We start from the raw sequence: 18,597 nt of genomic DNA on the forward strand, positions 1-18,597 counted from the left end.
ACATAGCTCTACCAATTCACTGCTCCTTCTGTGGTATCATCTCATTCCCCAAAGCAGTGTGCAGCCTTTTGCCTGGACATTAATAATAGTAAGGCATATATCATGTGAACAGATAAAGTATCTATTATATATTTTCCCTTCTTTTTTATTCTCATTTCACCACCAGCTGCATTCAGACCAGGATAAAGGAGATGGATCACTTAAGTATATCCTTTCTGGAGATGGAGCAGGAGACCTCTTCATTATCAATGAAAACACTGGCGACATCCAGGCCACAAAGAGACTAGACAGGGAAGAAAAGCCTGTATACATACTTCGTGCCCAGGCTATAAACAGAAGGACTGGAAGACCAGTGGAACCAGAATCTGAGTTCATCATTAAGATCCATGACATCAATGACAATGAGCCAATGTTTACAAAGGACGTTTACAATGCCAGCATTCCCGAAATGTCAGATGTTGGTAGGTGCTAACTAATAATTGATTTTAATGTCTAGTCTGGATTCTTTCAACAGAGTTACTTAAGGACCAAAAGTTTATAGGCATTGAATACAGACACCAGTTAAAAAAATCTAACTAGGAGAGGATGGTGACAATGGTTTACTGAAATCAGAGGAGTCAGCTGGGTGACACCCACTCCCTGGGTTGTCCTACAACAAATGCAAGTTACCGCAATCTAGCACAGTTCACAGTGAAATAGTTGAGCTAAACTACGTTATGTGCCACTTGTAAAGAGCTTAACATCCAGTGGTATCATGATTTAGCATCCATGAAATAGTATGTTTAGCCAAGGTCACCTGACTGCATCCACATCCTGAAATCTACTGAGCAACATTTGTTTAGTTCAGGATAGTAAAAAAAAGTGGAAGTTGTATCACACAAATCAAGTCATCACTGATTCTGAGCTACACCAATAAACTCCTTTGACTTTTTTTTGCTCTTTTTGTTTCTTTTTAAGCAAAAAAATAAGCCCCAAAGTCCATCAATGTCAGCTGGAATCTTTCCTCTGATTTAAAAGGTATCAAGCTATACGAATTAATCAACAAAAGAAAATAAAAGGATTTCTTTCAAATATAATTTTAAGATTGAATCTTTTCCAGAGAAATTGACAAGTTTTGATTCTTTGTTTCTTAGGAGGGTCATTTTGATTTCTCTGTCAGAGAAAGATGGATGCTTGAACCACAAGAAGCACATTTCTAATCTGAAATAATATCCAGAGAGAGAAGCATTAATTAATCATAATCAAGAAAGAGATTAAAATAAAGCTCAAGCAATAGGTAAATAAAGACTGCAGGGCATACTCTCTCCTCTCATTCATGGGACTCCTCACACGGATGGAACCTCACTTGGTGAAGAGAGAATCTAATATTTCTAATATTTGCTCTTTAATATGTGAAGTAAATACTTTGTTTGCAAATCCATTTTAAATCCCCAAACCTGAGTTCATTTTTCGTATTTGTTAATTTTGCCCAGAATTCCACACTATTTCTTTTTTTAGAAGGTACATTAAAAAATCAGATTTATATTCCTGTGTCAAATACCTCAGAACTAAGCTTGATCAGATTGTAAATTTTATTTTGACCTGATACAAGAATGAATAAATTTGCAAAATTTTATTTTTGACATAGATTCAAAATTTCAATGCCTTCAGTACCTAGGTGAGGGGATTTCTCAGTTCTTCATGGGAAATATAATAAAAAATCTCCATATTTAATCAATAACTGTATTTTGATGGACTCAGAAGAAGCAAACTACCATTTTGTTATTTTATCTATGTCATTTAGGAGCAGAGACACTTACACAGAATAAGAATTTCTCTAAACTGCTGTGAAAGACTTGAATTGAACCTGAACTATGCTTATTTTGTCTAAAAAAATCCTTTTAAAAAGCACATACTTTTCTTATATGTATTCCATATTGTCACACTGCCCTGATCCTTAGTTGTATTCAAAGTAGATGTACAAGAATATCACAAATATACATTCTAGATGCATTTTGAGAGATGTTTTACAGGCCTATGATATCCAGTTATTTGTAATAAACATCCAGCCTGTGATTTTTCTGAGATTTTCCTATCTATAATTTAGACACTGCCTTTTATACACAGTTGTATTATCATTACAGACAGGAAAGTGACTATTTACAAATATTTTTAAATAGAAGGAAGATTGATCACTGTTTTCAAGTTCTGATGTGGCTCTGAAGCCTTGTATTGTTTCTTTCACTCAGGACACAGAGGATTTTTAGCAGCATTCTCACACCTGGGTTAGGGTGACGGTGCCTGTGCTCTCAGGTACCCTGATGGATCATAGGGAAGGGACAGGCCTTTTATATGGAGCCTCCATTACTGTTCCCTGGTCACACAGCTCTAATGGTTCACCAGCTACTTACTGGCTGCATGTCCTTGGAAAAGAATTCCCCTTGCACAAAAAATAAATAAGTGAATGCAAATACAGTCTATAACTGAGTTGCATTTCCAAAGGAAGCAGCTGCAGAAGCATCCCTAGTCCCTGGCCAGTCTATTTCCAGGGTAGGAAAGGAAAGGCAGAGTGCACAGAAAGGGTTATTTTATTCCAGCTCATCACTCCTAAAGAAAACACAAGGTCTACATCCATAGAATCTCATGATCCAAATAACCAACTCAGATGTTCTCTTTAATGCAAAAGATTAATTTCATTCAATTGCTTGCTGGATCTTGGGCACAAAGAAATGTGAATTTTAAGAAGCCTTGTATTGCCTTTCGGGTGCTCTGAATTAGTGTATTTCTATGCCAGCATTCTTTATATATTTCAATCAAACTCTTTCTATACAACCTTCAAATAGACAAGCAGGGATAGGAAATACTATTTTTCACCCACAAACATTTGTTATGACATTTAAATTGCTTTAACACTGCTAAAATAAAGACCTATCCATACCCAGATTCAGATGATTAAAGAAAGTCCAACTGGCTAGACAGTACAAATAACTATACCATAAACTGTCTTGTTAATGGAAAAAAAATATGGATTTTTATTTTCTTTATCATTGCAGGCACCTTTGTTGTACAAGTCACTGCAACTGATGCTGATGATCCTACTTACGGGAATAGTGCTAAAGTTGTCTACAGCATTCTCCAGGGACAACCATATTTCTCTGTCGAATCTGAGACAGGTCAGGAGACCTTATCTGTCATTCTCTGACAATGTCTGTAATTTAAAATGTCATGCTAAGCCAAGCTAGGACATATTAGATAAAAACTTCAAAGAGATTACATCTTACTCAGTGTAAAATCTGACAAACTTAATAGAGCGACACATCTGTAAACATGACACCTACGTTATTTTAATCTTACCAGCCAAGTCTAATAAATGAAATTAGAACTAGATGCAAACCAATTTTCAATCATTTTCACCAAAGAGTGGGTACAGAGACTGTTGTAGATGCTTAAATTAAACCAAATAAGTTGACTCTTAGAAGAATAACAGCAGCAGGTGGGTGTGAAAGAAAATGCCTAATCCTCACAGATCTTCATAATGGCTAAATTAAGACTGAAAGTTTGTTCATTTTTTTTCTTCCTCTGCTTCTTTAAAACTTGCTTAATTATAATTTCTATACATCTGCAACATATCACTTTAATGCTAATTTTATGAAAGAATGCTTAATTAAGAATAATGATATAAGAGGTAAAATTGGCTGTTACTCTACATTAGAAGTTCACAAATAGAATCCCGAACTTCAGAGTTCTGTTTTTAGAAGATGTTTAAGTCATATACAGTGACTGGAATTTCTTATGGGCTGATAAGACAGCTCTTAAACCTGCGTATGTAATATATATGAATTCTAGTTAACTGAAAGAAACTGCTGTATCATTGGACTAGCTCATTGCATATGAAATCTTCAGTCTCTTTCCAAGATTTGTAACAAATTTCTCCTAGAAGAAAAAAAGGACCTTGAGAAACTATTTAGATGAAAACAGACATCATGATAGGTTGCTGGAAGCTAGTGAACTGGTTCTCTTCAGCATCCTCACAGAAAAGGAATGGAATATCCCAGAAAATTAATCAGGTTTTAACCAAATCTGAAACGACTCAGGCAGGGAGGGAGAAGCTAGGTGTCTCAGAAAAAAATCTCTGAGTTGATTACGGTACATGCCTCTGAAAAAAAGGAAGAGCTAAGATCAAAGGGAGCTTTTTGGAGAAACGAAGAGCAGGCTACATGATTCAGAAGAAAACTCTATTCTTTTTGAAGCTGTAAGTACCCAGAAATGAAATATGAAGAGAAACCCCTCAATGATGGTCTGAAGTGATAAGGAAAGTGAGGTTAGGAAAGATGCTAAATTTGTTGTCCAAAGGTTATCTAAGCTTATCTTACGATGCTTATAGGAAAGAGTCACCTGTTCTGGAAATCTTTACAAAACTTTATTTATTTGTATTCATCAACATTTATGAAGTTGGAAGGTAAACTGTAAGCCAAAACAGACACTATGTGAAATTCAGAAAACGTGACTTTTGCCGGAAAGACACTCTTGCTGCCCAAGGCCTAGCAGAAACACTAGTCTCAGAACTTACTCTCAGAATAACTACTGAGTTTACTCAGTAATACTCTGAGTTTACTCTCAGAATATAATGCAAGACACAATCTACTTTTTGAGATAATGTGCGAAAACCCAAAAGCAGGAGCATTACAAGGCTTTCTTCAGTCTTGAGATGCTTTAAAAAACCTCCAAAACAGCTTTTCGATCCCAAACACATTAATTCTGAATCAAAAAGACCTGACACTCTCTGAACTGAGAGGAATCTGGGGGTTAATTTTTGTTTCAAGCATAAGGATATTTGGATACTACAAGAAAGAGATTTCTTGCACAGATGCCCTCTTTCTGAGTTGGGCAGTACACTATGTGTTCTTCTATTCAGAGATATAGTAAGGACGATATAGCTGAGTGTTCAGCAGTAATGGCTTTTTAGTGAGAAGGTATGAGGAAGGAGGGGAAGCAAGGTAAACCACAGGCTTGACCTTACTGCCACTGAAATCGATGACAAAACTACCAGAGTGAAGTTAGTATCCACTGAACTTGCTATGAATTTTGCCATGGATTTCAGTACTACGATTTTCCCCCTTTTGCCTACCTAGGAGTCAGTTTTTAGCTTTAAGAGACTCAGTAAAAACTCAAACATTTTGTTTCACAGTAAATCTAAATGATTGAATTTCAGTAAGTATTGAGATCATAACTGATACTTGTGCCTTTGATGAAAGACGTGCTTGGCAAAATTGTTTCTATCAATGTATAAATAGAAATATATATACTTGGGCATGCTTGGATGCTCATAATTTTCTTAATTTCTCTTCTCCTGTCTAATGCTGTTGTACTTCCTCTTTAAAGATGCCTTGTTGAAGGGTTTTGATTTTTTTTTTTTTTTTTGGCCATGCCTATCAAAATAAAAATATTGACAAACAGGTGAGAAAAGATGGAGCACATTATAATGAACAATGAGCCTTCTTCCAGTTCAGTGAGGGACTCCAGCATGGAAGAGAAAGGGGGTAAATAGTTATGTTAAGTAACATTGCTCACAAACAGATAGCATATCTTTCTGGGGATGCTACTAATATTGTAACTGTCATGCAGGCAGCAGACTGAGATATGATATGACAAGTCTGTAATTTAATGTGCCATCTCATAACAGTAAATATTTGTACTGGGCAAAGTTTATTCATTACACAGAGACTGTTTTGTTCTTTAGGTTCCATTTTTTCTTTTTTTTAATATGAATTTTCATCAAAGTCAACACATTACTAATGAATTTCTCCTCTTTTATTTCAGGCATTATTAAAACTGCTTTACTAAACATGGACCGTGAAAACAGGGAACAATACCAAGTGGTCATCCAAGCTAAGGACATGGGAGGCCAGATGGGCGGGTTATCAGGAACCACCACCGTGAACATCACACTGACTGATGTAAACGACAATCCACCGCGCTTCCCCCAGAGTATGGAACACTTAGGTTCTATGTCTTCACAGTAGAATGGACAGAAATTGATGTATTTTTTTATCTCAGTTATTGTTTCTGCTGTCATTAACTTACAGGATATCAGACTTCCTTTGAGAAAGAAAAAGCACAAGGAAGCAAGCAGTAGCACCAGGCTAAGGTTATTTGCAGTGGTTGGGAAGCATATCTTTAATATTTTTGCTCCAGTTGCAGTAGATAGTCTGAGAGGTGAATTAACGTACAAAAACAACTCCTATTTTTCCATTCATGAAATAGTACTGATTGATATAATTATATTTCAAGGTCAACATTGTTTCTGTAGCACCTTGTAGCTGACTGCATTTTTAAGATGGATGTTCCAATCTAACATATTTAGGTTTTTAAATATATTTATTTAAATAGGTAAAATGATCCCCAAAGCAGTTCTATCAAAATGAATATTCATTCAGGAAGCATTTACTTCAGTAGATTTTCCTATATTCATAGCACACAGAAACAAAGACATATATATAAGCATACCAGGAATTTCTGCCTGTTCCCCCCCCCCCCCCCCCCCCCGCCTTGCCTCAGGTCAGTTGGCAGGTATCTGCATGAGATTTAAAGAAACCAGTTGAGTCACATCTCTTACAAACACAGTCATTTCTATTAATTCATGGCCATAAGAGATTCAAAAAGCTTTCATTCCTCTCCTCTCTTTTCTCCTCTCTTCTCTCTTCTTTCCTTTTCCTGATTTCTTTTTTGCTTTGCTCACTACTGATGTGTGTGTGTGTGTGTGTGTGTGTGTGTCTATGTGTGTGTCAAGTCAAGAGCAGCTGTTCAAGAAAATAATTGCAGATACTATCAGACAAATCAGCAAGCTTTGGCAGTTAAATCACTGGGAAAGTTATTGGAAGCAACTTGTCATTTAAGTTCAAAGTCTGCTTTTAGCTGTGGGCAAACCTTTTCCATTTAAATTAGAACAACTTAAGAGGAAATACAGCACTCTGCCTCCAATGAGTTAATTATACATCTCTGGACATAAGTGTCTTCAATACAAAAGCCAAAGATACAGCCTCATACTGCCAATATTCCCCAAGTAGCTTTTTCTTAGGAGAGATTTCAGTGTAGCACATTAGAAATAGGCGTTTGGACTGGATTTGCTTTTAGTGTTACAATGTTCTATTTGCCTCTGGCAAGTCTAAATATTTTATTTGTCTGATTTATTTTGTTTGATTGCAGGAAGTTTTTCATGTTTCATTTTCATATGGCCAAAAGAGATCATATCATAGTAGTGTCTAGAAAGGGATATATGTTTCTAAAGATATATGTAGGCAAAAAAATAAAATGCCCATCCTTCGTACTGGAGAATAGGTAGAAGAAAAAGTTATTTTTATCCATATGAAAGTAAGGCAGAAGCTGATGGTTTTTGCCCAAGGAAGGCCTGAAAACACAGCAGCTCAGTACCTCATCTGTGAACGCCCAACACAGATGGTGCACTAAGAAGTGGTATCCAAAATATCACAGTCCTGACTGACAAAAGTTTCCTTCTCTGTCCGCTGTAGGCACATATCAGTTCAGAGCTCCTGAGTCTACTCCACCTGATTCACCAATTGGCAGAATAAAAGCTAATGATGCTGATGTGGATGAAAATGCAGAGATTGAATACAGCATTACTGAAGGGGACGGATATGACATGTTTGGAATTATCACAGACAAGGACACGCAGGAAGGAATTGTAACTGTCAAAAAGGTACACATCTTAACATACTTAATCCCAGCCTCCGAAATCGCAATCAAAACTTTATCTAATGCCTATTTCTTTTTTTTTCTTTCTAGTGCAGCATATGTTTATTTATTTGAATGCTATTTATTAGGACTCTCTACAACATTCCCTATGCCAAGCTTCTTTTACACAATGAATTCAGAACCCTGCTCCTATACCTTCCTTTACTAAACCAATGCACATACTTTGAGGGGTGTAAGACAGTAAATAATCTATGGGATGGAACAGACCTGACAGAAAGTTCTACATTCTGAACATATTCACAGAGTAACTCAAAGAAATACACTCTGGATATGATTTTGTCACTATTGTGCTTACAGCATTTGCTCATTTATTAGAAAGGTGCTGTGTTAAGACCACAGAAATAATCAGTATCACATTGCCTACTTTGCACTATTAGAAGGTGTTGAATTGTATAGGCTTTGGCATATTAAAGTACACAGACAAATTTATTTTGACACACATTTTATGAAAATGTAATTAAGAAAATCTATCAGTGTGCTTTTACTTCAGAAAAAAATCACTGTGCCTTGCTGGATTACAATGGACATCATCTACTAGATTGCACATTGGCTGTCAGAAAAGATTTGAGAAATATTGTTTACAGTGGGATATCGGACAAGCTTGATAAGGTTACAGATATCATCCTCCATCAGTTCAAGTTCAGTCATTACTAAATAGACACTGTGTAGATTTTCAGAACATGCACTTTGCTTGTTGATATCAGTATGACACCTGCCATTACTTGTTTTTTTAAGAGATGCCTTCCAGGGGCTGATTATGATATCCATCTAATTCTGTTTGCATTTCTGTCTGTTGCTGATGGAAGCCCTGGCTTCTGCGGAATTTCATACAACATAATGGAAAATGGGGTGACTCCTCTCTCCCCAAGTTCCTCTAAGTAGGTACTTTGCAAGAAACATCCTTACATGCTTCTCCTTCACACTTTTTACAGAGCATAATATAATCATATCCTATCATAGTATCATGTTTTCCATGACAGGTGGTCCTCAGTCCCTCTGACACCAGATGACATGCTGTTGCCTTTCAGTAATGGAATGCCAGTATTCTAACAAGCAGCTCCTATAAAATCTTTCCCTCTATAGTGTGTTATGCTTAGGGCCAAGAAACAGACAAGAAAATAACTAAATGCCAAAATTAACAGACTAAAAATCACAAAGAATGGAGATTATTTGAGAAGAAATGATTAATCTAGGAGTTTAGGAGTTCCAGGCAAAAAATTCCTGCAAATGCACATTTTGGGGGAACTTACTGTTTGTGGCATACAGCTCCTTTCTGCTGGCATTTTAATCCTAGTTCAGGCTCCTGTTACAGCACAGGCTTCTCCCTGACATCCCTCCATTTATTTGGCACATCTGGTTGCAAACCAAAATGACCCCAGAGATCTCTCAAACTCTTTTCTTTCTCTTCCAAAGGCACTGGATTTTGAAAATAAAAATCTGTATATTCTGAAAGTGGAAGCTACCAACACTCATGTGGACCCTCGATTCCTCTACTTGGGGCCATTCAAGGACTCAGCTACAGTCAGAATTCAGGTGGATGATGTAGATGAATCACCAGTGTTCAGCAGACCAGCATATATAATTGAAGTGAAAGAAGATGTACCAATAAACAGCATAATAGGAACAGTAACAGCTCAGGATCCAGATGCTGTCAAGAACCCTGTCAAGTAAGCATTGACTATTTCACCTCATGCTTACATTTTTTAAAGTTTAATTTTGTTGTAGTAATGTCAGCATATGAAAAAAAGTCTTTAACAACGAAATGTTCAGGTATGCTTAAATTCAGAGTATTGTAGATGGGAAATGGTCTCTTACAGTAGAGCACATATATGTAAATACACATACATATATTTAAATATATATATATTTATACACACACACACACATCCATGTGTTTTTGTGTGCGCATGCCCCTTGCATCATTGAGTTACACCCTAGCTTCTTCAGTAACTAGTATTTGTGGTTATTTCTCAATGACACCACCTACATAGGAAAATTTACTGCAAAAAAGAGCACTAAAAGAGGTTAGTGTTCCCTGTCCACCTCTAACACTTTCCAGTGTGGTGCATCCTTTCAGCTGTGTGACAGGAGAGTGATTCAGCAGCCCTTTCTTCTCCCATCCTTCCAGCCCTAGTTAACTGAGGTCACATTTACCTTCTCTAAACTACAAGCAGAAATGCCTTAGAAGCAGCTCATGTATGCCTAGACTTTGATCTCACTACTATCATCATAAGGTTAGTAAGATAATAATCAGGATCATGGACTTCATAAATTACACTTGCCATGAATCAATAAACTTTGCTTAGAGGAAGTGGAGGAGACTTTAAGGTCAGAGTAGCTAAACCTAAGCTTTCATTTTCTGTAAATTGTTTAACAGGTACACTGTTGGTTTATAAAACAGAGGTCTCACTTAGAAATTTCAGTGCATCTGAAAACACATTTCAGTACTTTAATCATGTTGGATAGAGTAGGAAAGAACTTTTAAGTATCTGTGCCCTTTAATTAAAGTTCAATGCTGCTGAGAAGCCAGTAAAACGAGGAAATGAAAAACATAACAATATTAAATTCAGGTCAATTTTCAGCCTGTCATTGGGTTGGACATCTTGGAATAGTAGCCTTAAGATCAAAATAGAACAATGCAAGTTTAATAAAGTCCACTCCATTGATACTTTGCACTTCTGCAAACAACTGTCTTTCATCGAGATATCTCACAATGCTTATGAAACAAGAGTGAGTTTTAAGCTCTCAGCTCATTTTGTGGGATGGATAAATATTATCATCTCAATTTCCTAGATGACGAAGCTAAATCTAAAAACCTTTTGTGGCAGAAACCCTCTTTGTCTTCAGTTTGTGTGCAGTGTTTTGCACAAGAATCCTAGTTCAATAATTAAACATTCTAAGTTTAATTATGATTTAGTTTTACTTATGTCATGCAATAATTATATGAACTTCTGGATTAGCAGAGCATAGTAATGTAAACTGCCACATAGTTTTTTGCTAACTCTAGAGAAGCCCACGGACAGAATAAAAACCTTCTACAGCATGTGCTCTTGGGCACACTAGCATGAAAATTAAAACTGGGCTGGGGTAGAAACCTGGCCCCTTCCAGTCCTAATATGAACCTTCTTTTCATATCTAATGGCATTGCAGAGTGAGGGAAGTCAGGGGTCTGTTTCTTTGTGGTGAAAACTACAACTGTTTGTATTTCATACAAGCACCAGCTCCTAATTGTAAATTATTGAGTAGAGACTGTACATTGTTGAGTGCTGCCTACTGGCTCTTTTCCTGAATACATGTGCTAGAAGTTACCAGTCTTTGACAGAATAGTTCTTTAATACTGTATAGGTACTCTGCGTATTAGGATAAGGAGATATTATGTAATTATTGAGCAAAATATAAAAGAAGTGTCAAAATTCATGCAGAGCAGCCGGAATTTGTCTCCCTTGTACACTACCAGATGTAACAATGAAGATGAAAGGAGAGGAAAAAAAGGAACAATGAGAAAGAGGTTAAAGTAACAGAAATAAACACAGCAGGAAGAAACAGGAAAATCAGAAGAGGGGAAGGAAATCAACAGACAGCAGTACCCGTGAGATGTAAACTTGCAATAAGATGTGATTCCATGGTGTTAATATCTCGGGTATTTCCTAGACTTTAGGGACACAGGTTGTGTCTGTATCCTTTTGACAAGGTGATTTTTTTTTTCCATCATGCAATGGAGATGCTAAATCTGATTTTCACTCTGAGCTTCAGGAAAGATGCAATTAGACTATATATATATGACTTGTCACTTGCTTGTCAATTTTCCTGGACATTTTAAAATAAAATCTTTAGACACTTGATCTTACAATGAAAGTCTTCCATTTTCCCCTCTACTTGAGTGAAGATTTCTCTTTTTAAACAATCTGAGTCCTAACTCTGTTAGATGAAAGATCCTTTGATCTTCCATTAAAGGAAACCTTCACAATACATTATGAAATGCATTATGAAAAATTCACACACATATCTCTTCCTGACCCACAAATCTTCCTGACTCGTGGCTGCATTAGCCAGCAAGCCGCTGAGTAAAAAGATAATGAAGCACAGCAGAACATGAAGTGGATACCTGCCCTAGTTGTTAGAGTGCATCATTCACCACCTGTGCATTGCAGAGCCACATTTCATCAGCCTAACTCTTATTCATAAATTTGGCTGCCACATGACATTAAGAAAATACAAAAATATAACAATAGATGTTTATCTTTATTTTAAACAGTCATCCATAAATAGGAACATCAATAAACTCCTGATTAACACTGTCCAGTTGTACTATAAAAATTTTTTTGCATTCTACTTGTGCTTGATCTAAATAGAAATGATTATTATTATCCACTGCATACTGAGAAAAAAAAAATGCTGCAACTGGCTCTACTGTACATTAGATCTTTTCAAATTGCTAGTTGAGTTTTTTTGCTATAGTAACTCCTCAGAGGCATAATGAAGTTCATCAGTCACTGGAACTGCCTCCCTGCTGTGATTTGATTTACTAAAGTATCCCAGATGAAAATGATCTGCAAACAAATGTAAGGCTTAATTTTGTTTGTGTATTTTACTGACAACATATTTGCATGTGTTAAGTCTCTCTTTCTCCTTCCCCTTCATCCTGTTATATTCAAGGAGATAATGGAATCTATGTATGTGTATCTTTTAACTTCCTAGCTTGCCAATTTTTCAAGGTTTGAAAGGAGTGAAATCCTGAAATCTGACAAATATGCACCAATGATTTCATTAAATAAATGTAAAAATGAGTTTGATGCTGTCTGCTTAATTCTTAGTAGGTTATGAACCGTTAAGTCAGAATCGCCATCAATTTGACATAATTAAGAATGCTTGATCAAAGGAGACAGGATTATATAAACTCAGAAACAAGTGACAGTCTAGCTTATTAAAATCATCTTTCTAGGCTAGGGTTAATGGTATAATTAGAATATACTTTAACAGTATTGACCTTGTATGTATTTTCTCTTGAATATGAAGAAATAAAATTAACATTTCATGAAGCTGTTCTCTGTTATTGCTTTTTTTAGTTTACAAATGACTTGAATATACAAAGGTTTCTACAAAGACTTGTATTTTAAATTCTGAATATCTTGAAGAGAAAAACCTTGATGTTATAGCTCTGTTAAGCTAAATAAGAGTCCATAAAGATTTTTTTTTCATTTCTCCCAAATACTGTATCACAGACACAACTGAATTTAGGAAATTTTATAAAGTAATCATAGCGATTAGAATATACTGAGGCATTAAAATGTGCTAAGACAGCAAGATATTTTAAGTTCATTCATATGAAGTATGAGTAAGAGCACAACTGAAGAAAAAAATGGACTACTCATACCTAAAGCTAGGCACTTGCTTAAATATCTTGTTGAACAAGAGTCTAAAACATACTATTATAGTTGTCTAGAATTGCTAATCTATGGAAAATTCTGATATTTCATTTCAAATGGGAATGAAAAATCTAGATATACTGCTAAAAGATATGGAAACAAGATGCAGGATATCTTAAATATAACTGAATTCACAACATACCAACATAATATCACATAAAAGCCTGAATGAATGAAAGTTAAAACAAAATGTTCACCATATCAAATAGTTAGGTTGTTAAAGAATAAGAGATTCAGACCAGTTTGTATAAACTTTCTTCCATTTCAGCTAAGTCAAGGAATTCACATGTAATATTTAGATTTGGACAAAACTATATACTCTGTTGGAGCTATCCCATCAGTCAGCACTGTGTATTACATACCTTTTTGCATGGTCTTTTCAAGCTGTCAGGGGGGTCATAATACTGTGTAAATGAACTAAGTTAGTGACTCCAGATTAGCTGACTTCCTATACTGTTGGTCCAGTGACAGCAAAAAGTAGACTAAATCAACTACTGAATAAGTAGCAAGGTATGCATATGCAAATCCTCCCAAACACTTTAGCTATCTGAGTACCTTTGATTCTCATTTGATTATATCCGTGGAATTCAACGTTGAGAAAAAAAGGTAATTCGGCAATCAGTATTTGTTACAATTTTGTTTAGGAAGGCAGGGTACACTAAATTCTCATTTTAGAATAACGTCAGGCTACATATCTATGGATATTATACAGAAATTTCTGTTTACTTGCAAAGAACAAAAAAAGCATTAATTTACAAGATAATTAACACGTTTGTCTTTAATTTAAACTTTCCTCTGAATCACAGGTATGAACTGGACTCTTCTATTCTCTTCCTCCATACAAGGATCTTTTCTCTGAAGTTAAGAGACACTGCACAGGAACTGGGAAATATGTGCAAAATAAGGGGCAACATGTTGCAGAGCTGCTCCTAGAGCAGAGCAGAGAATGGAAATTTCTTTCCTTAGCCTTTGCATCCCCCTGGTCTACAGTGATACTATACTCTCTCTGTCATTCTCCTAGCACAGTTTTAATCCAGCTACATAGTGGCTCAGCCATATCTCTATCCTTGCTCAGACATAAGGGAAAGCAGTAGCTGCTTTCCCTCCATTGCTCTGGCCAGCAAGGAGACCAAGGGAGCTACTGGCCTTCCTAAGGCTTTGGGTTGTATATTTGCACACATTAGAGTTGAAACAAGAACAGAATAATGCAGTTGTATACCTGCTTTAGTAATATTAAACATATTTATGTCAAAACCTCCATAATTTATACAAGAATTTTCTTTTCTCAAGAGGTGAAATCAAGTCACAGCATTTGGATCAGGATAGTAACAAACTCTCCCATAAACAGGAAACTTCTGCAAGTTAGATTCAGTACAGCAGAAAAAGAAAGAGAAAGATCATATTGAAAATCTGAAACTATATTTAGACTCTGATCCTCTCCAGAGCTCGTTAGCATTCAGTTTCACATGTAGCTTACCATCAACCAGGGCTGAGCAACTTAGTTTTAATGAATTACAGCAAACCTTTATATGATATGTACCACGTAGTAATGAATCCGTTTCTTGCTGACTTATTCTCTGGGGGCAGTCTTTTTACACACTGGGAAGTGAAAGGAAGAAATGAATTCCAGCTGTCAAATTTTCTATCAGAAGTGATTTGGAACAATTGAGATATCAACTCTCATAAAAAGAGAGTTTTATAATGGGAAAGCCAACTCAGCCTTAAAACAAACTTCGTATCTTTCAGGACATAGACTTCACATTTCTCACTAAAAACAAAGCTTTGGTAAGTCTCAGAGGTATGAAAATTCCACAGTAATTCAGTTATTCAGTGACAGTGCCCACCTTCTAAATCAAACCTCCAATGTGTCATTATCTAGCAGCTCAGAACAAGCTCTTCGTATGAATGCACAAAGATGCTGAAGCCTGCACTGAAAACAAAAAGCAACCCCACTTAATAGTTGTTTGATGTCTAGTCTTAGAAAATGTTTTAAGGACATAGAAATTAAAAGGAAAGCATTCTAACCACTGTATCTGTATTTGCAGGTATTCTGTAGATCGACACACTGATATGGACAGAATATTCAACATCAATTCAGGAAATGGTTCGATATTTACTTCAAAACCCCTTGACCGAGAAACGCTGCTGTGGCACAACATTACAGTAATAGCTGCAGAGATCAGTAAGTCAAACTTAGATACCACTGCTGTCCCTAATGTAATGAATTTAGCCTTCTAGCTGAGTGTGTGGAAAGCTGGAGAGATGTCAGGTTATATGGATAGGCCTACTCAGTAGTAAAGCAGCAGTAGAAACTCTGGAAGAGATAGTCTGCAGTTTTCTGTTTCCTAGGAACACAGTTCATGAAGAGATAATTTAGCTGAGCAGGAAGAAAAGGTTACAATTCTGGGTTTTCTAATCAGTAATAGCCATTTTTAAATTTGAATATAAATGTTGAATTCTGAAAAGTGGTATACAGCATGGTTTAGAATCAAATTATATTCCATGGTCAAATTTGTTTTGATCTAAACTGAATTCAGCATAGGCTAGGTGTTTTCAAGTAGGCCTAGGGAGGCTGGATTGATCTAGGTACCCAGTTCTTAATCAGTTTTAACACAGTTTCTATTTCTAACTTCCTTACTCTCCTTTGAAATCGAAATCCATAGTTACAAACCATCCTTGTTGTTTAGTTTAGGACTGCTCAGAAGTCACCTTATGGTAATAGTAGTCACACTGATATCAGGAACTAAAACGCAAGAGATCTAGATGAGGGTATGTTATGCTAGGTAGTCTTAATAAAGTCTTCTTTATTGTAACACATTAACTCAAAGATAAGCACGATCCTATTCACTTTAGAGTTGGATTACCTATGATTTTGAAGCATAGCGGAATGGTAGATAGATCTAATACTAACACCTGTTCTGTAACTGTCCCAAGGTCTTTGGGCAATTCAGAAGCTAAATGACACTCTTTTTTAAGCTTGATCTGAGACAAATATAACCTCTAGTTTTTCATCTTTTGTTCTTGTGTATATATAGCTTATTCAGTTGCTGAAATGGGAAAACAATGTAACTAAGGAGTCTTGATTCCAGCTCTTTATTCTGTAGAAAGTTCTTTTAAAAATGAGAACTACTTTGTGTAATACAACATGATTAAGGCAATCAGATAGAGTTACATAAAACAACAGTGGGCTAATGCCTACAGGAATAGTGTTTCTTAAATAATTTTCTCCTTCTCTTGAAAACTTACCTTTTTACGGTTGGTATATGGTTTCAGCATACCAAACACTGACTTCTATTTGACTCATAGTCAGGTTGTATTTCTGTTACGGCTCTGAAAGAATGATCTAGGATGAAGACTTGTATACTGCAGCCTGAGTTCCTGGGGAGAGGAGGAGAGGAAAGACAAACAACTGGAAAGGAAAGAATGCTAAAAACATTTAGGAAATACACCTGTACTGATCTCAGTGGAACTGAAATTATTATATATTATAAAAATACCTATAGTATCTGAAAAACAAGTTAGTGTCTATCTGAAATACACATTTCATTCCTTGCCTCCTCCTGAGGACAGACTTTATAAGTGGCAAGGCATTCTAAATTAAACTTGCTGTATCTGACACAGGTTTTTATCTTAATTACAATTCCTCTTTAATTTGAATCCTTCCAGGCTGCAACAAGCTACCTCCCAGGTTGTGCTTCATTGAAGCTAGACTGAATTTGGTTTAATTGGGGTAGATGCCTTCCAAAGCCAATTCCTTGGATGAAATGGAGCTACTGTTGAAACAAGTTTGATCCAGGCTGCAAGGCTAATTTTTAGTCTTAAGTGACTTTACTGAAAAACACTACCACTCACCACTCCTAGCTGATTTCAGGCAAGGCTATCTTACACCCCATTCCACTAAGTTTCAGCTGATCATTAATCACTCTCAGTGACATACCATCACATCAAACTCCAGGTATCCCTGAAATGACCTAAAACAAATTTCCAGTCTAGCTAGAGCCAGGACACGCATTCAGAAAGGTAGGTGCTCCCTTTGACATAAAAAGTAATCAAATGAGATAGTCATAAATAGAAATACCTTTCAGTGATAACTACTGTTGATTTCATTTTACAGAAAAAAATATTTGGAAATACTGAAGTTTTGCCTTGAATTATCTAAAGTAGACACCCTGGGGCTTTTTTTCCAAACACACACTATCCATGACTCTGTTTCATCAGTGTGAGTCGAAGTTCCTCAGCAGCCGTAAGAATCAACCTCTGAGTGTTGCAAGCAAATACCTGGTGAAACACTAGATCACTTTACCAGACATAGTCAGAAGACAAAATGATAATACAACTCAGAACACAGGGCTCCCAAATCACAGCTGCAGAGTTACAGCTGATTCATCTGAGAGAATTCTGAGAGTATTTAAAAACAAATACTCCTTCCTTAAGACATAAAGATAAATCAATCACTGGCAAGACTTTGAGGCCATATTCAGAAAAAAACTTCTAAGTTTTCAGATTGGTTGCTAGCTAAAATGAAAACGTACTGCTATATAGATTAACAGATTTAAGGAGCTCTGTGCATCTGTTGTGTATGGTGGAACTTTTTGTTGGAGCTTAGCAGTAATTAAAGGACAACAAAACCACCAAATCCACACCAGTTCATTTGCAAAAATAGTTTGAAAGGAAAAAAAAAAAAGTAAAAAAAAAATAATAAAAAAGAAGAATGCTTGAGTTGTATGAATATATTTCTACTTATACTTCCATGAAATCAGAAGAAAAAGGCTCATGTCCCCAGGGCACAGGTTTTCATGAAATTTCTATTTGCTACAATACATTTTTAAATTTTTCAGAATCTTAAGCACCTAGAAAAAGTAAAATAAAAACATGTAGTTAATGGTTCAAAAAGCAACAAAGAAAACAATTGTAGTTTTTTTTTAGAGGAAAGAAAAATATTTGAATGCATTTGTTAGAAAGGTATGCCCATACAAAATAATCTTGCAAGGAGTCCTCCAAATTCAAATAAGTACCTTTGATTTCTGCCTATTATAAAAAATTAACATTTGTATTGATGTTTTAGCACAGAATTCAGCTAATGCAGATATTACACATAAAATGAACACACATACAACTAAACTCAGTGAATTTAGCCCAACAGCTCATATTAGAGTGTTCTATGCCAAATGGAATCATATTAACTTCAGTGGGACTACAGAGCTTTAAAGTATAATATTTTGTCCAAATGACTGAGTTCCATAATACAAATATACAGTGCTAATTTTCAAGAAGGCATTTTTAAATTTATCGAATATGATAAATACAGTAAGAGGCTTTGCACTGAAGCCTAACTCAACAAATGACTATAATGAATGCTTGTAGAAGCACAGAGATATGGATCTGCTGTATCTTATTCAACTTTTTTTTTCACTTGAAA

At 35.8% G+C, this 18,597-nt stretch overlaps 1 protein-coding gene across 4 annotated transcripts in view; it reads left to right on the top strand.

Annotated features, from left to right (window-relative positions):
• LOC134136237 (cadherin-6) overlaps positions 1–18,597 on the top strand; it is a 50,101-nt gene that overhangs the window by 24,710 nt on the left and 6,794 nt on the right. For 3 of the 4 annotated variants that reach the window (XM_062568009.1, XM_062568007.1, XM_062568008.1), the window contains exons 2-7: positions 167–461; positions 3,033–3,152; positions 5,800–5,967; positions 7,509–7,696; positions 9,166–9,419; positions 15,224–15,360. In XM_062568009.1, the coding sequence (XP_062423993.1) occupies positions 167–461; positions 3,033–3,152; positions 5,800–5,967; positions 7,509–7,696; positions 9,166–9,419; positions 15,224–15,360 (1,162 nt within the window). The remainder of the gene's footprint in view (positions 1–166; positions 462–3,032; positions 3,153–5,799; positions 5,968–7,508; positions 7,697–9,165; positions 9,420–15,223; positions 15,361–18,597) is intronic. The other variant, XM_062568010.1, reaches the window with a different exon arrangement.

The sequence above is a fragment of the Rhea pennata genome, chromosome 2 (genome assembly GCF_028389875.1).
Source record: "Rhea pennata isolate bPtePen1 chromosome 2, bPtePen1.pri, whole genome shotgun sequence".
Taxonomy (NCBI): domain Eukaryota; kingdom Metazoa; phylum Chordata; class Aves; order Rheiformes; family Rheidae; genus Rhea; species Rhea pennata.